This window comes from Dromaius novaehollandiae, chromosome 4 (genome assembly GCF_036370855.1).
Source record: "Dromaius novaehollandiae isolate bDroNov1 chromosome 4, bDroNov1.hap1, whole genome shotgun sequence".
NCBI lineage: Eukaryota > Metazoa > Chordata > Aves > Casuariiformes > Dromaiidae > Dromaius > Dromaius novaehollandiae.
In genome coordinates, this window is record NC_088101.1 from 23,480,885 (window position 1) to 23,499,402 (window position 18,518).

Consider the following 18,518-nt stretch of genomic DNA (forward strand, 5'->3'; position numbering starts at 1 on the left):
GTTTAGCTACCTGATAGTCAAAAATTACACTTTTTTGTTTTGTTTATACCTCCATGTCTTTGGTAACTAGCTTTCTCTCATTATTTATGAACCAGAAGAAACAAAAATGGAAGCAGAATCACTGCTTCCCTGTTAAATAGGATACTGGTTTATTGCCCATGGGAACGTAGCTTATATTTAATGTTACTGCATGCTTGAATGGCTTTTCCCATAATAACAGCATAACTCATTTCAACAAGCAACTTAGTTCCTCATTTTATGGCCAGTCTGTAATATCTTTCCTCTTTTTCCCAAAACATGCTGCATCAGATGATGGTGAATAGGACGACTGAGGTACCGAGATCAAAAATTTTTAATTACTCTTTCTGTTATATATAGTTATTTTCTTTTCTCTGTGGCAATATTTCTTTATTATTTAGCACTAAAAGTTAAGTTATGACTTTTTAAATACATAGCAATTTGTGACTCAGCAAACGTATTTTTATTCATCCTTTGGTTTATAGTTTCTTTTTATTTGTGAGTGTTACTCTATTGAAGTAAACTTCAAGAATTGACATTCAGTTCAAAGAAGTCTGAAGTAAGTAATGGAGTTAAAGGAATAGAGATGTTTTTCTAATTCAGTTAAATTAATTATGAAAATGCACTCACTTGGCGTAACTAAATTAAGGTGTCTGGCTTAGCCAGAATCATGGTAAAATTCATTTTCCTTGTATTACAGTAGAAAATACAATTGAATCTGTCAAGGTAAAAACTTGTTCAGAGCATCTGTTTATTTTTACTGTTCTTATTACAGTCTTTTCAATGACGTTTTCAATAGTCCGTAAGGGATAGCATATAATCAGAATTTACCTTTTTCTTTCAAAAAAAGAATTATTTCCAGGAACGCAGTCATTACGTTGTATATTTGAGTGCCTGTTTTTCAATAATAATAGAGTTTGCCTGTCAGAGGGAGGCATGGCTTTTGACCGCACTGGCACGTGTGAGCGCGTTCCATGCTTGTGCGTGAACACGGGAGCAAGCTGCCAGCAGGCAGCCAGGGAGGTGACGTGAAAGGGCAGCAGCTTCGCCCTGGCCTCTGCCCGTGTACGTGATCTTCGCTTGCTGTAAATGTGAAGCAGTTTCTCTCTCCTTCACTCAGCATTAGATTGCCTCTAAGTATGTACCTTGCATTTGTCACAAGGTAAATACGTGTCTGTGAAAAGTTAGCTGTTAATGCAATATAAATTCATCCTGTCGTTTACCACGGTATAGTATTTACATGTCTATAACCTTGCTAGACATTTTCCTGGTAATTTACCGCAGCAGCAAGGCCATGAATTTAACGAGCGTTTCATTCTGCTTTGACCTGGATCATCTGTGGGCTGACATGGAAGTAAATGGAATTAGGTTAAAATAATGGGATGATTGCTGTATCTTTTCGGAATAAAGTTGCTTTCAGAGTGCAACATCTGCCTACATTTCTTTGTTCCATGAGCAGTTTAAAATGCTGATCCATACGCTGAAAGAAATGAAACCTAGCTCACAATATGGTATGTGCCAGAAGATCGAAGCGTTTGTCTTTCCTGCGACTAAAATTAAGATTGTAACATTTGATTAAATCAGTGTAAAGCTCTTCAGGAAAACCTCCAAAACAAGGTCCTTTCTACCTGAATCACTTACAAGACTAAAAGCTGGCTCTGTGTCCTAGTTTCTGAAAAGTTAATCTTTTTTATGTTGCTGTCAAGCATTCTGTATCTTGTGCCAAAGCATGTTTCACCTTCAAGTGCTCAAGCAGCAGTAATTAAATTGTTTTTTTCTGATGTGTAGATGGCAAAGTTTTTTTCGGGTCCTTTGAGATCCAAGTTGTATATAAATGTAAATTATTATAGCTCTTACACTATGCCGTCTACTGTGTAAAGTTGTCAAAGTTAGTAATTCTAAGAGAAGATCAGTAAAATAAGAGTCCAATAGCTTTTGTAGTCTGTTAGACAAAAATAATAAACAGATGCATCCAAAAGTCTTGTGTTGCTTCTGAACTGTAATAAAGAAACTTCCTTTATTTTCTCTTATTACTATTTTCTAAGATGAAAGCAAGTCACTTCTTACTGGCTGGAATGCTGAATCACAGAATGAGACAAAGAAACACTCTTGATAATCTCTAGTAAGAAAACTGCACCCTCTGCCTGCCTGAAAGACTGTGCTATATTATAAGTGAACTGGATAAAATCAATATAATATATTTGTTTGCCAGAAACTTCTGAAATCAACTTCTAGTTGAATATTGTGTAGGTTGCTTTGTATAATAAGAGCTGTTTCCTTTTGTAGAGCGGCTTTACACCTTTGCACATAGCTGCACACTATGGAAATGTCAATGTGGCAACACTTCTGCTAAACCGAGGAGCTGCAGTTGATTTCACAGCCAGGGTATGGAGGAATCTTTTTGTCTTTTTAGATGGGATGGCCCATGAAAGTGGGAGCCTATCTTTGTTTAATTCCTAGTCAAGAGTAAGTGAGAAGCAAAGTAGTGCTGAAATTCTGTTACGTCCAAAGATTTTTGTGTGCGTGTGTGTGTTACTTCCTAAAGGTTGCCTCCATGCAATGCAGCAGTCCTTCGACGTTTAGTGGCAACCATTATTCCCAGTTGAAAGAAGCAGGCTCCTTTGAATAATTCCAGAGCACCAATATTCTCATCGCGTGTCAGCGCATTTTAGCTTCCCTGTCACAGTTAGACATATTCTAGAAGTCCATGTCATAAGTATTGGCTTTTTCCTGCCTGTTAAGGATTCAGTATTTACTATACTCCTTTGACTTGATATTTTCACATATAAACATATTTTGAAAAAGTAAAATAAGGTATACTGCCATTATATAAATACAACAATGTAAGGACAAATTAATCATAACTTGTCTTTTTATGGTAAACAACTGCAGAACTACATAATATAGTCTATTGCTGTTGTGTGTTACATAGTTTGAAGTATGTCACCTAATATTCTGAAAGCCTCTGGTAATCTGTGTATTACCATAGCTACTGGATCATGACTTTTCTGTATTGTTTTGCATTGCCAGACACACCTCAAATTACTGTAGCATTCTGCCTTTCAGACTGATTTCCTCCTTTTGCTGGTCTGGAATAGCAGCTAATACTACTTCTTTCCCTTATCCAAGGCGTTTGGAAGGACTTTCAGCCTAAAGAGGACCTAGGCCTTTACACTATTTGCATTACACTAACGAGATTCCTTTGTGCAGGAGTCACGCGTTTGTGTGTTCTGTGTATGTTGCAATGATTTAAATGCATCTGTGTGGTGTGAATATTGACTTACTAGGACTCTGTCTGATACATGTTTGTTTATTTGTCTGACTCTGGGACTGTGATGTTTGCTGCTTTGGCAAATGTGCTGCTTTGTTATCTAAAGAAAAAGAAAAAGAACTCAAACAATGAATAAAGATTCTTGCTTAAAAAGAAATTACTAACTCTAGTTTAAGTGGTGTGTGCCCAGCTCTGATGCTCAAGTACGTTTTGTTTATTCTCTATAATGTAGTGACAGTCTCATTTTTGTGATCCAAACACAAAGTCGCCACCATCATACACCTTCAAATCCATCATGCTCATTGTTTTGTTCTTTTCATGGTGTAGAATGGAATCACCCCACTGCATGTGGCTTCCAAAAGGGGAAACACAAACATGGTGAAGCTCTTGTTGGATCGCGGAGGGCAGATCGATGCCAAAACCAGGGTGAGTGTTTCTGTTCCCTGAATATGATGTTGTCCCTTCTTGGGAATGGATTGGGGTTTTTTGCTTGTTTGTTTTTGTTTTTTTAGCCAGAGACCAGGAACACCTAGGAATTTTACTTAAGTAATTGTTTTTTTCTTGTTTTCTGTTTTTAAAGTGAGATATTAGATGCAGTTGCTATAAAAGTTTAGCTGAATGCAGCTCCAAAAATGTTAACATTGCCTCCTCACAAGTGAACTCATTTTGAAACTTGGACCAAATTTTCAATGGTAACTCCAAAAATAATTTATAAAGCAATACTTTTGTACTGGTTTCATGTATTTGGAATCCTACTTTTTTCAGGTAGTTTTCAGATAGTTATGTTTTATGTAGACTGTTTTCTATGCTATCAGACTAAAGAATGGCTGGTATTTATAGTAGGAAGCAGAGAAACTCTTTTTCAGTCTCCTGTATAGTCTACCTGCATCACAGAGGAAATACAGTGGAACTCGGCTCTTGTTGAGGAAACAGTTAAGCCCGTTAATCACTCCAGTCGCTGTGCTGCACAGCAATGGGAAGTGGAAGGTCTGTGCTCAGCTAAGCCTTTCAGTCCCCTGACTCTCATATATTTGTGCTAGTCATAGGTAGCCTACTGAGAAGGAAAACTGCCTCAGTGGGCTGGCAACCACTTTATACTGCAGAGTCAACACTAGGAACAAGTAACCTACACTGCCACCAGCAAACCACCTCTTCCTCTGTAACCACAGAGAATTAGGTGACTCTCAGTGGCTTCTTCCTCCCAGCTGTGTTATTGAAATGCCACAGCAGTACTTCACTCTTTATTCATGGGTCGTTTTGCAGTTGTTCAGGACAAAAAAGATGCATCAATTTATATGGGTAGGGTTAATTTTTATCAGATTTTGGAGTCACCTAGTAAAATGTGGTCATTCATGCAAATGGCACCGTACAGGACTTGTTCTTGAAAGATGCTGTTTTTAGGCACTGATCTGCAAACTTGTATCTCCAAGTAATAGTGGGTGTTTCAGAACACAGTGCTGGATGTAAGAGTTCGACACTAAAGCAAAGTGTAAGGCTTTTGTTTAACAAGGTAGAAAGGTAGGAGACATTATATTCAACAGCCCCTGTGGTTGATTCAGCCTCCTCTGTTACTTTGCTATTAATTTAATTAACCATTTATTGCTTCATAATCTATGAAGACAAATCGTGATTAGGATTTCGATTTCTGATTATGGAATAATGTCTCATCTTTGTTATTTGTTTGTTTTTTAAAAAACTTGTGATGGAAAATGCTGCCCTTTACGAAGGTGTGCAGTAAATCATTCCTGGCCAAATTCTCCACAATGTGTGCCTAAAATCTAATGGTAAAGAGACAGGAAATATAATACACCACAGTCAAGATATTCCAGATACTCATAAGCACAACAGTCATATGGAAATGGTCTGTCTGGCTTCTGGAATGACAGTATTGAATTCACCTATTCACCTGCTCAGGATTTAGATACTTGTTTTGGAAAAGTTGGCCCAGATGATTGTCAAGGACTTCTTGATTTTTATGAGGTCAAGGTGTATTCCCATCCCCTCTCAGTGAGAAAGACTGGGATGTAGTTGCGAATGACACTGAAAGAACAGGGCTTTGTCCAGTGTCCATGGAAGGCTCTAATTTTAGAGGAATGCCCACTGCTATGGCTTACTGCCCTTCAACAGCTGGTAGAGTAGCTCAGACACTGTCAGCACAAAGCTACCAGTGAAGCCCATTAACGTATCCTAAAGCACGTATATTCCAGTTTGCACAGGCTCAGCAGCTTCTTCTTGCTTTCATCCTCTACATGCTCTCTGCTCAAAGGTGCGCGGTTGCAGTCGCTGCGCGTACTTTACAGTGTGGGAGATTCCAAAGCTTTAGTTCTGTTGTCAATGTCTCTCTGTGGCGTGATAATGTCTTCATGCCAGCTTTTTATATAGTCTCGGTGTCTTTTTCTTTTCCCCTTGCTTTGTCCGCATGCCTTGTGCTTTGCTATGGCCGTGAGTATGTAGGGTATTGAAGAGGTAGGTTGTGTGTTGCATGCCATGCATACATGTGTTTTGTACTTCAAAGGAAAGACTTCTGCCTTCCCCCCGCTTGGTACTAACATGCTTGCCTTTCCATACTTGCCTTGTCATTTCTCCTAAGGAGCATTTACATTTTTGCAGGAGGTCAGAGCCACTGAAGCACAAGGGCAGTGGAATTAAATGTACTGGGATATTTTATGTCTGGTAGCTTGGGCTTTTATACTTGGTTTCCATACCATATCAAAACAAGCTCTTTGGTTAAGGAAGTATTCATTGCTATCATTCATTTTATTTTTAACTTTATTACATGACATCTGATCATGCATAAATTAAGATGAGAAAGCTGATTTTAAAAGAGCCTCAATACTTTAATTTTGCACATTTAACCTGTGAAGTCTTTTTATGTCTGAAAATGTTGCATTGCAATGATCTATTAAGGGTCACTGTATTGTCTAAAAAAAGTAAAATAAAAAGTACGTTCTTCAAAGTGAGTAATTGAAGAATGTGTCCTACCATTGCATAGTTGATGTTGCATGACAGAGCAAATTCTACTTGCTGCAGGATTTAAATATTTTTGTTTTGTGTACATTTCGTAATGTATACACTGAGATTTTATGGCATATCTCGCTAGCCCATAAAGATGTAGAATTGCAAGTAAATTTGCTTGCTACATTTATATATTTTTTAAATATAGTATCTTAAATGTTTCTAGTAAACAGTAAATACTTAAATAGCATCTTACTTAAATATTTCTGGTAAATTTTACCATTTTTTAAACTAACTACTAAATAAGTTCCTAAAATGTGGAATTCCACTTCTCTTTTATGTTGTATCTAAAGCGAAATTGTAAACTCCATTCCAAATTGCATCAACAGGATAATTTTATTCATACTATTTGTTATATTTACATTAGTATTAGTTGTATTTACATACAAACCTCATCTGGAGGTTTGTTTGCTAAATGAATAACAGACAGAATTTCATATGATAAAATGTTTCATATTTAAAATGTTAGTCAACCTGTGATCTCTAAAAGTTACCTGAACAAGAATGTCAATGACGTATAGTTGTTTAAAATCTTAAAAAGCAAGATACAGCCAAACTTCTGACCTCTAAAACTTACTATGGTAGAGCAGGGGAACTGAGTTTCAGAAGCAATTGCAGACTGTGACTTGGAACCTGGGTCCAAAAATTTGTTTTCTAAAAGGTGATGGCAACTTCAATTTATGTTCAAATCGATGTCATGCAATGAAAAGTAAAATGGCAGTTGTCAATTCTCACTCTGACGGAAGGAAAGCATTTGCAGCCTTCCCAAAACATAGTAAAGATTATCACAGGGAAGATTATTTTAGCATTTAAAAGCAAAAAAATTTCAGCATAGTCAAAAATATATTTCTATTAAAAATATTTTTTCTGATATAAATGTATAATAGCAGGAAAGATATTCAAATGATATCTTCATCATATTGAAATGTTACTGACTTTAATAAAGCTTTTTAGCAGTGTTCTTGTGAGTACAATTTGTATAATATCTGTTTTTATAATCTCTATTGAATAGCATCTCTGCATTTATACATAGAATGTATAAGAAAAAAGAAATAAGAATGTGAGACTTGCTTAGTTTTTGATTTTGCTTTCTTACCTTTAAAACACCATGTTACTCACAGCCCTCTGACACCTTACTAGCGCTTCCAGTTTTTGCGACTATGCAGACACTCTAGGAAGGTGGGGAGCAATGCATTCACCTGTCTTAGATGCTGAAGCTGTCACGTATTTGCATTCTTTCTACTGAACGCTGCCACCATTGAAATTCAAATTTTCTTGCCCTGGGACTGTTTTAGAGTCCTCTTGCAGGCCCTTGTCCAGAATATTTAAACTTGAAAAAAAGCCTGGGATGAAACAGAGATTCTAGTCTTGGAATGGAAAGCTGACTGTGCTGGGAAGTAAACATGTTGTGTGCCTAGAGCTTGGCCGCTGGACTTGGAGCGGGGAGTAGAAGTGATAATGCTGGGGAGAAAGTCTGGTGTGACATTTGGGTTGGGGAAAGGCCACAGAAGAGAAAGGAAGCCCAGCTGGAGCTGAAAGAAGGGGGAGGTCAGTCACAGAGATGTGTGATACCAATGGGACAAGAAAAGGAAAGAACCTGCAGGGGGTGGAACTTGGATTTTTTTTTTTTTTTTTTTTTTTTTTTTTTTTTTTTTGTGAATGAGCTTCAGACACCCTGTAACACTGACTTTGGGAACCTACGAGGATTTATTCATAATAGTCTCTTCTTTTGTGCATCCTGACAGAATGAGTTTCCTATCGTAAAGCCATTATAACGGGACCCTAACACTGTCTTGGCACCATAGTACATTCACAGTGGGATTTTTTTCTGCAGTAATCCTGCTGTGACATTTTCTCCTAGTCCTAACACATGGGCAGAGCACTAATAATTTGCTGGCAGCTTTTGCCATTCCTAAAGCAATGTCAGATTATAAATAAATACCTAATCGCAAAGCAGATATTGGATATAAAAAAAATGCTAGTGGGTTTACATAATGTTTACAAGGAAAGGGGAGGGAATGTTGCACAGATTATCTATGTCAGCGAGCTGTATAAATTATTAGACTATTATTTAGAATTCTTTAAGTTAATATCTTATTACTCAAGCACACCCATGGGATATTTTTGCTGTATTTTTTTAAATTTGTACTCGGAGTGGCATTCCTGGAGGAATACTTTAGAGTGTGTTTAATTATGCAGATTCTTAAGAATCTAAAGATTCTTAAAGCTTAGAACAAGAGGTAGAGTTGCCTTGTTCATTTTTAAAGAAATGAGGTTTAGTCGTAATGCAAAAGTGAACAAATGAAAAGACCTTTATTTTTCAAGGAAATTTGTACAACTTTGCACGTATGTGCCTAACGTGTATGTGTTATGCAAATTTGATTTCACCCTTATAAAAATGAGATTTTGCAGGTGCAGTTTAGAAGAATTATTTGATAATTTGGCTTTTGATTTTTATGTGCTATTGTTAGTTTTGATTTCGATGAGCACCACATGTGTGTAACTTCCCTTTCACTGAGACACTACCACATAATTTCCCATTAAGAATCTCTCATAAGCACAGCTTTTTGTTATTTCAGTCTCTTTGGTAAGCAAAAGTAGAGCATTTTAATAACTATGAAATGACCTAATAATTCATCTTCCTGAACCCTGTAGTCAGGAGCCATGCAAGGAATTCAAAATTAATTTTACAGGTTAAGAAATGATCAGTGATCTTCAAGAAAAGAAGGCAAAAGTTGATGTTCTGTTTTGACAGTCATTTAAGAGGAAAGTAGAAGTGATGAAATTTCATGGCTTCCATACGTGGTGGCTGGTAGTGTATTTTCTAACAGTGAGGCACCTGTTGGTTATGTTACAGGCAGTGTGCTAGAAGAGTACCACATACAGGAACAACAGATTAGAGGATACAGGATATTATTCAGTTACTTGGAAGCTGAAAACATTTAACTTGCCATTATGTATTATTTTGGATGAGGTAAACATGGGACATTTAAAGATATAGATACGTTGGACTTCTTGTCTTCTGGAATGGCAGCCTTTGTGCTCCCTGGGTGTCTGTTATCTGTACACCAGGCGTGCCTCTCTTCGACCCAGTGTTGTACGTCCTGTCAAGTGACGTTTGGTATTTTGGTCAACACATGTTCTCCAAATTACATGGAGTACCAGTTAGCAATGGAATGATTAAAACAGTATGTAGGCCACCTCCAGCAGTAGATTTCAAAGCATCAGGTTTGTTGTAAACAGATAGTGGAGCAAAAGCATATTAATGTGGTACACCAGTGTGTCTCTCAATCTTGGTTAATGTCAGTTTGTCCTCATTGTGTTATGTGTTAATTCTTCTACTACCACAGCTCTCTCTTTTTGAATTCCCTCACCTTTCAATAAAACATAAGCAAAAATACAATCTAACGTATTAAATATACAACAGTTTTAAAATATACATGCTGTTTTCCCCAGGACAAAAGGATGGGAGAGGAAAGAGTTATATGGGAAGAGGCTCCAAAGCACATTGCTTAATTCACCTACTGAAAAGTGCACAGACAGTAAATGATGGTTTTATAAACACTAGGACAAGATCGGATACAAAACAAATTTTTATCTCTATTTTTGTGGGGACTTATAGATAAGAAAATCATGCTTTTTAAAGATTCAGTTCTCATTTATCATTTAACTAAACTTTCTTTTCTCGTGTTGTTGAGGCATCTCTTGGCTTGCATTGCTCTCCTTTTTTCTCCCTCTGGGGATTTGTCCTGTTTCTTTTCAAAGTGTCACACAATTCTGCTTTTCTTTTGCCATTTTATTAAACAGAATAACATAAAACTCACTATGCACGTAAGGAAAGTGAACCACCCACCTTGACTAAAGTGTAGAGCACAAAGGCTGGAAACTGAGGAGAAATACCAGAAAAATACCTTTCCTGGATTTATGTTTGGGATATATTCTCATCTTAGTAATGCTCATTGGAGTTAGGTGTATGAACCCCTCTGGTAGTGAGATGAAAACATACTCAGTTGTGCCATTAGAGAACTGATATAAGGTACTCTGAAGTTTCAGAGCATATAAAAATAGGTAAGGCAGTTATACTGGATTTCTTTATGATGACCCGATCTCCCAGGTTTTGTTTGAGGGCGTGATCTTGCATCTGTGGAATTTCACTGCAAAGCTCCCATGAGATTTAGTGACGCAGGAATAGCCACTGAGACAGTGAGAGTCACGGCACACCTAAACTCTCTACATGTTTCTGAAAAATGCCTGGTAACAGTAGGTACGTAAGGGAGAAAAATTCCTCCCTACAGATTTCAGTTCCTCACTGAAGTGGAGCTCTGTGCACTGCTACCTTAAAAAAGGTGTTGCCTGCTCTGTACTTCTAACTGAGGGTGAAGGAGGATCTCGTACTTGGACCTACCATTGGGAGAGTATTAAAGGGCTATGTTTATGTAGTCAAAATGGTGCAGCTGTAATGCAATCTGGGGCTACTTGTAATTCAGAAGTGTTAGCAGTAGAAGGAAAATATAGCAAAGTAGACGTTTCACAAATTCTAGCAAGGCTATCAGTATATCTTTGTATGGAGGAGGATCGCTAACTCATACTTAAGGCCATATTATTGCATTTTCACCACTTTTGTAATCCGTAAGTAATGAATTTATCCAGCTGAGCATACGAATCGTATAATCATGCTGTTACTGGATTCCTTAGAAACACCGTAGAAATAACAGGATCTACCTCCATCTAAGGCAAGAAGGTTGTCTGAAAGGGAGCAGGGCTTTTTCTGTGATTAAAAACCATTAACATATCACCTTTATAAACCTCTCTGCTGAATGAATATTGATCACTTTTCTGAGTGCATGCCAGAACAGTATCAAGGTCTAATAAGAAGAAAGCTTGGGTTGCTATATCATATTAATTTTCTTTTTTCTGTCATTCAGCACTAATACTCTTTTCCAACAATTTTTCTTGCCTCAGATTTCCTGTTTTTTTCTCAGTATAAAGGCCAAACTGTAGCAGCATTACCTAGAATGCACTCTCCTGTCTAAATGTTTCATCGACCCATCTTTTGCTGCCACTGCTGTGTTCAGTGACTGAGTAGCCTAAGCAAGTGCTTGGAGACAGGATGTTCTTCTGCAGCAGAGAACATATTGCAAAGTTGATGGTCTCACAGCATTTTTAGCAAAGAATTGTTAGCTTTTTGTTTGCCTCTCAATCTCAGAAACAAAAGGTGTTATTCTGTTGGTTTTTCTCTCTTCCTCTTTTTCTCTCTGCTTTAAAATCTTTCTCCTGCTGCCTGTTTAAAAAACCAATGTATTCTGGAATAAATTTTCTAGCATGGACTTTTCCTGTTTCATCCCTGCATCAAAAGCTATCCAAAGGACTAGGGTTGATTAACAAGTATCCTCGGTCCAGCACACGTTACTGAGGGAGAGGCAATGCAATCTCAAAGCCATGCAGAGAAGGAGGGGAGGATGCAATGCATGCACATACTGTCTTTGATAGTAGATTTCTATACACAATGGGCTTCCTCTCTGAAACTGTAACCTTAGAGTGTCCTTCACTAGTGCAAGGAAGGATGGGGGGAAACTTCATGCTGGTGAGGCAGCTTCAGTTAGGGGTCAAAAAAGGGAGCTTTTTCATACATTTGTGGGCTGGTTTCCTGGAAATGTATTCCACAGAGTGCCAGGGTGGACAGTTGGGGGATGTGTTCATTTACTTTCCCTTTTTTCACTTTAAGGATGGACTCACCCCACTTCACTGTGCTGCGAGAAGTGGACATGACCAAGTTGTGGAGCTGCTTCTGGAACGAGGTGCCCCACTGCTTGCGAGGACCAAGGTTTGTGCCTTATTAGAAGAATATGTTAACAGCTCTATGCAACTTGCCAAAGAATTTTTAATGTCATTGAAAGGACAAGGAAGAAGACAGGAACATTTCTGTTCTCCCAAAGGAAATATATTAATGGGTAGAATGATCCAAAAGTAAGGTTTTCTTATATAATAAGGGACTGCCCTTTCCCAATATCTCATCCCCACCTCTATAATATAAGACTAAGCACTTGACATATAGTGCTGTTGCAAGTACTTAACTTTTGTGGCTTCCTAAAATCACAGGAAACAAAGATTGGAAAGTTGGGTCAGGTACTTCTGCGAGATTCCCTGTATATATTTTCTGATCCTTCATATAAGCTAGCTAGATGCTGTGAGTTACAGCTTTTCCTGATTATTTTAATGGACTGTTTTGCACTTTGAAAATGATTTCAGTGTTCCCATTAATTTTTGAAAAGAGTGCATATACGATGAATGCATTTACTAGAAATACTGTCCCTTAAGTCAAACCAGTGAGAAGGACATTTGTCGTATAACACCAAGCCCTAATGTCAGACACTTCACATCAGTAGGTTTCAGAGTGCTTGACAAAGGCAGCCAGTATCATTAGCTGGGCAATGTGATGTAGAGTATTGAAATTGTATGCCTGAGGTCCCCTAGAAGATCAAGAGCGACAAACAGAATTTAAATATGTCTGGATGTCCCCACTGTGTTGAAGTCTGAGCAGATCAGAACTGTTGAGTGAATAATCCCTCCTTCCAGATGACAAATAACCAATGAGTTTGATCAGACCAAGTCAGTTGCCAGTTCAAGTCTGTATGTTACAGTCTATCTTTAAATACGCAATTTACAATCAGATACTTTTAAAGTATCTGATTGCATATAAAATGGAAATAGATTTTAAAACAAATTCCCACTGAAACAGGTTGTTCCAAACTGGAGGCAGACAAATATGTAAATAATGAAACTAATTTTTTTTGTTAAAAAAACCCCAGCATCCACAGACTTCAACATTTACAAAAAGATCTATTAAAACCAGACAATACTTTAAAACTCTCTCTTTCACTGACCTTCAAGTTTTGTGGTTTTAACAAAAGATCTAACTATGCTGGTAGTTGAAAGTATCCTTTCCCATAAGTTAGAAGGTCAGGTTTTGCTAATATAATTTGTTTTTTATTGAGCACTGAAACAAAAAATATGTTCCTTAATAAATATGGCGAGGGGTAGATGTTCTTTCTCAATCAGCAGGCAACATATGCCATAGCATTATGGTGAGCATTGCCAGAACTGTCTTTTAAGATCAGAATATGTTTTATTAAATATCGAATCATGAGATGACCATTAGATTTTTTTTTTGCTTTGATTCAGTTCTGATTTTAATTAAATATATGCTGTTTCTCTAAATTCCCCTGTATTTGACAAAAGGGGCAGGGTGGCTGTAATAATCTTTTTCAGTTTTTCTTCTAGTCTGTAGCTCAGATGCAGCCCTGTTTCAGTGATGGGAGTACTCTGCAAAACTCACAATGGAATTCTTTTAATATGTATCAGTATATAAGGAAGAGGTACTAGAAATTACTATTCTGTTTTCTTTTGTCACAGAATGGACTCTCTCCGCTTCACATGGCGGCCCAGGGTGACCATGTGGAATGTGTCAAACATCTACTGCAGCACAAAGCTCCTGTTGATGACGTCACGCTAGATTACCTGACTGCCCTCCATGTGGCCGCACACTGCGGCCACTATCGTGTCACCAAACTCCTTCTGGACAAGAGAGCAAATCCCAATGCTCGTGCCCTGGTAAACCTCTCCCACCTGTGTAATGTAACCAAACTATGAAGGGGGGAGATGAGTAGCACTTACTAGTAAAGATAAGTGAAAATTCTGTCAGTGAACACCAGCAACGCTGAATAGTCACCGTTGGAGGGGTTGTCGTGCCTAAAGGCTACCAGTATTGTACCCCCATATCATTAGGGGTTTGTGTTTGTAGTATCAGGTTTGGAAGCTCGACACAGTTCTTAGCATCAGCTAGAAATGGTTCTGATTTTAACTTGCACACTGGTATTAGTTTTAACTCAGTTTTTTATAGTGTGATATGATACACAACTTACTTTTCAAAGGTTTCAAATGAATCAGTAAGCTAATTGTCATGGAGATAATAATTTTTAAAAAACAGTATTTTTGCTTTATCAAATTATGACATTCCTGTATGTTATGTACCACTCTTCTTAAAAAAACAATTCTGATGCTTACAGGAAAACAGGTCTGATTCTTTCACTCATTGATCTGACCATTATCTCCAGACTGAGAAAAATACCACGTTTGTCTTTGGGAACATATAAAGCTTTCAAGAGCCTTTAATCTCTCCAAACCCAGATGTGATTACAGTTCTCTCTAATAGGAAGCATGCCCATGAACTGTTAGCTGGAGAGAACTTGAAATAACAATATATTACAGTCTCTGGGAAAGAAAGAGACTATGGACACTTAAGATACTTATGTATGGCAAGAACTCTGCTGTTGCCTTCTGTGTTTGGTGCTTCCACAGAGCTTTCACTGCAGGCCACTCTGATGTCTTCCCCACCCTCTTGCCTCTGATATGACCTTTAATTTTTTTGTGAACTGTCTCCCTATCACAAGGAATTCTTACTTCACTGCCTGCTTGGAATTGGCTTTTTACTGCCCCAATCTTCTGCCGTGTCATTTTGTTGGCCTCTCTGTACCCTCAAATTCCCTAACTCCTCTTGCATCCTTGTCTTATGCTTTTCTTGGTCAGTCTTTTCTGTACCATTTTCACTTGGTTGGTCTTTTTTCGTGCTGTTTTCATCCATAGGTCTTGTTTTCCTTGCCAATCTTTTGATCACCTTTAACTGTGCTTTCCTCAGCTACCCCCCCCCCCACATTTGTATGCTATCCCCCACATCTTTATTCTTTCCTTCCATGACCACAAAAACATCTTCTGTTCCTCCCCCTCTCTCTTTCTTTCCCTCCCTGAGAAACATTTATCCTGAAACAAAAGGAGAACAATCTCAGGCTGCTGCCTCCCTGCTCTCCTGCCTCAAGGCTCTTTTTGTTTTCTGTCTGTCTTGTTCTCTCTCCCATCAGTGACTCTATGCCTCTGGCTTGTTTATGGTATTGAATATATTAAATGATGCTCATGATTTCTGTTACTAATATGTTTCTTCTGTCTTCTCCTTTCCCTCTCCAAACTGCTCCTCACTTGAATAGACAGAGCAAAATGAAATGAACTCAGGCAATAAAATTAAGTGAACATATGGAAACTTCAGAAACAGTAAAACTCTCCATGAAATACATCGAGAGTCATTGTGCAGGAAGTGGAATACCTTATGGTTTTGAATACTTCTTAAGAAATAGGGGAGGGATAATAGTAATAATATTCAAGAGAGAAGTACCGTGATGGAATAATTTTACAAATAATTCATTTTCCGCTACCTTTTTTAAAAAATAATTATGCTTATAAAATGATTTGAGGATACAAGCACTGCATGAGTTCTCAGCTTTTGCAATTTGTATATGTTGTAAAGCACCTTCAAATCAACTACTAATTAACATTTCTCTTAACAGAGGTTGACTGAGGAATAATTTGGCACTATAGCAGTTACTGGCTGTTTCCATGAGCTAAGATTTCACTGATATAAGTTCATTTTACTCCTGGTTGAGTGTTTAGCAATATTGATCCTTTTCATTAGAAAATACAGCAATTATTTAACAAAACGTTACCTGTGCTTTTCACAAAAATGTCCACATACAGAGGTACTGAATTTTGATTTGCCGAGCTTTTTACTAACAGCTGAGAATTGAGCCTTTCAATTCATTTCACTTAGAAAATAATGTGTTTGCTTAGCTTTTTAGGTACATGCTTAACCTGCATTAGCTATAATAGTACATAAAAACAGCTGGAAGTTGAGGATATATTGTAGTATACAGTATGAAGACATGCTGTGTTGAAAAGGCCTCAGTCTTACTGAATGAGCATTTCCAAAGAAATCAATCTCTGCTGGTCGTATGTTGTCTCACAATGCAAAGTGTTATGTTGCAATCCTGATTTAACAAGTTTCTGTCCCCCTACCCTTTCATTCCTGTTCGTGCTCCATTTGTTTTAATCCAAATGGGTGCTGATATCTTGCTTATGATGCTTTATGACTCAGCAGGGCAGGAATAAAGGAAGAGGGGATGCAAATACTTTAAGACCAAACACTTTGTATAATGAAACCACAGCTGAAATAGTGATTATTAATTTAAGATACCTCACAGAATACACAAAAATGCAAACACTTATGCATAAAGTATACTAAAGATTGATGCATAAATATAAAAATAAATAAATAGATGCTTAGCTTACAAGATCCTCTATGAAGTCAAATAAGAAAGCAAGGCAGCATCTGGAGGAAATGTTTTGTTCCTAGAGAGGGATAGAATATGCTCTGTGTGTTTCAGGCAAAAGATGCTAAATGAATTTAAAGTTATCACTATCATTTCTTCTATTTTCCATGTGTTGAGCAATCTCCAGAACCACTTTTAAGTCTTAAATGGATGGTACACATACATGCATGCAAATGGACTCTCACAAGCATGTATACACACACACATACACACACACACGCACGCACACACGCTTGAAAGTCAGAACAGGCATGCCTGTATTTGGTTTCCAGAGATGGAAGTTTGATTTCTCTCCAGTATCTGAGAAGAAAGCAGTGGCACTGCTGTGTTCTGGCTCACACTACTGGGAAGAGATGTCTGTAATTCATAACCTGTAGTGCCTCTAAAGAAGAGTTGCTTCTGATATTCTAACACTTCTGCTTCCAGTGTGCTCACATGGAGCTATGTGGAAAGTGTAGCTGCATGTTTTTAACTAACATGACTGTCTTTTGCACAGAATGGTTTTACTCCACTGCACATTGCCTGCAAGAAAAATCGCATCAAAGTCATGGAACTCCTGGTGAAATATGGGGCTTCAATCCAGGCTATAACAGAGGTAGAAAAATGTTTCATATCATGAAGAAACATTCCTTCTCTCTCTTCCTTTTTGCTTCCTTTTTTTCTCTTTCTTGTCATGCCTCATTTTCACTCATATTTTATTTAAACAAAGAAGCCCCTCCCCTATGCCCCACGCAGAGGAGTAAAACTGCTCTTGCTTTGTTTCGCAGTCGGGCCTCACACCAATACATGTGGCTGCATTTATGGGCCACTTGAACATAGTCCTCCTTCTGCTGCAGAACGGAGCCTCTCCCGATGTCACTAACATTGTGAGTATGGCTTTGACTAGAATCATCTGTGCGATAGCTCATACAGAAAGCATCTGACCTCTTCTTTGTTCAGCCAAAGGTCACATTTTAATCATACTTAATAACCTTTTAGGACAAATTATCCTAGCACCTTTCCCAAACCGTAGAAGAGGGGAAAATGGCTATTGTATAGGCATTATAAGCCATCTGTGGTTTCATGTGTTCTTCAGCAGTGCTTGAATAGATAAAGTTTCCCTTAAAAACAGGTAAAGCTCACCAAATGCATCAAAACTCAATATAAACCAAGTCACACGGAAGATTGTGTTTCAGTTTTGAATGATGAAATTTAAATCCAAATGGTTCTAATTTCTGCTTGCGCGGCTTCACTGGCTGCCATGAAATTGTGTCATTTGTATTAGTGAAAGTGTATAAAATGCTTAAAACCTAACAAATAAGCAAAAAATAAAAATGTTAAACTCAAGATGTTCCTTTAACAGGAAGTTCCAGGAATTGGTGCCTTTCTAAAGAACATATTTAAGTCTAAAAAATGTGACCTTTGGGAGGTAACACAAAATGCAGGACCTGACTTACCATAGAAATCAGTGTTTGTATACGAACAGCCTAGTTACCAAGAATAATAGTAATAAAAAGAACATGATGGTTTCTTGAGTTGAATTTCATAGACATATTGCTGTTTAAATTTGTTAATATAAACAAATACTTAACTTATGACTATCTTGAATTTCAAGGGAGTTTTTTTTTTTCTTAACCAGTAAACAAAGTTAGAAATAAGTTCTCACAAGAAAACAAATTAGTGATTAATCGAGGTACACTGGACCTATCAGTTTTTCTCAGTTTGAAAAATCTTATCTGTAACCCGGTAACAATGTTCAACAAAACTATGAATTACTTGCTTGAGTTACTAGAACAGACTTGTCTTGACAAAATCTGTTTCTGCTTTTATACTTTTTAATAGAAGCAATCTTTATATATAAACTTAATTGATGATATGGAAATGAACAAAAAATTCTTGTGGAAGCAATAAAAAGTATTGTAGTGGTATTACTGGACATTTGTGTGCAAAGTTTAACACTTCATAATTTATGGTACACAGGTGTCTTGGCTTTTACTTGGTAAGCCGAAGTTCCCTGTTGA

At 37.5% G+C, this 18,518-nt stretch overlaps 1 protein-coding gene across 1 annotated transcript in view; it reads left to right on the plus strand.

Annotated features, from left to right (window-relative positions):
• ANK2 (ankyrin 2) overlaps window positions 1-18,518 on the plus strand; it is a 200,409-nt gene that overhangs the window by 82,341 nt on the left and 99,550 nt on the right. The window contains exons 7-13 of the mRNA XM_064510615.1: window positions 310-333; window positions 2,305-2,403; window positions 3,617-3,715; window positions 12,030-12,128; window positions 13,718-13,915; window positions 17,015-17,113; window positions 17,286-17,384. Of these exons, the coding sequence (XP_064366685.1) occupies window positions 310-333; window positions 2,305-2,403; window positions 3,617-3,715; window positions 12,030-12,128; window positions 13,718-13,915; window positions 17,015-17,113; window positions 17,286-17,384 (717 nt within the window). The remainder of the gene's footprint in view (window positions 1-309; window positions 334-2,304; window positions 2,404-3,616; window positions 3,716-12,029; window positions 12,129-13,717; window positions 13,916-17,014; window positions 17,114-17,285; window positions 17,385-18,518) is intronic.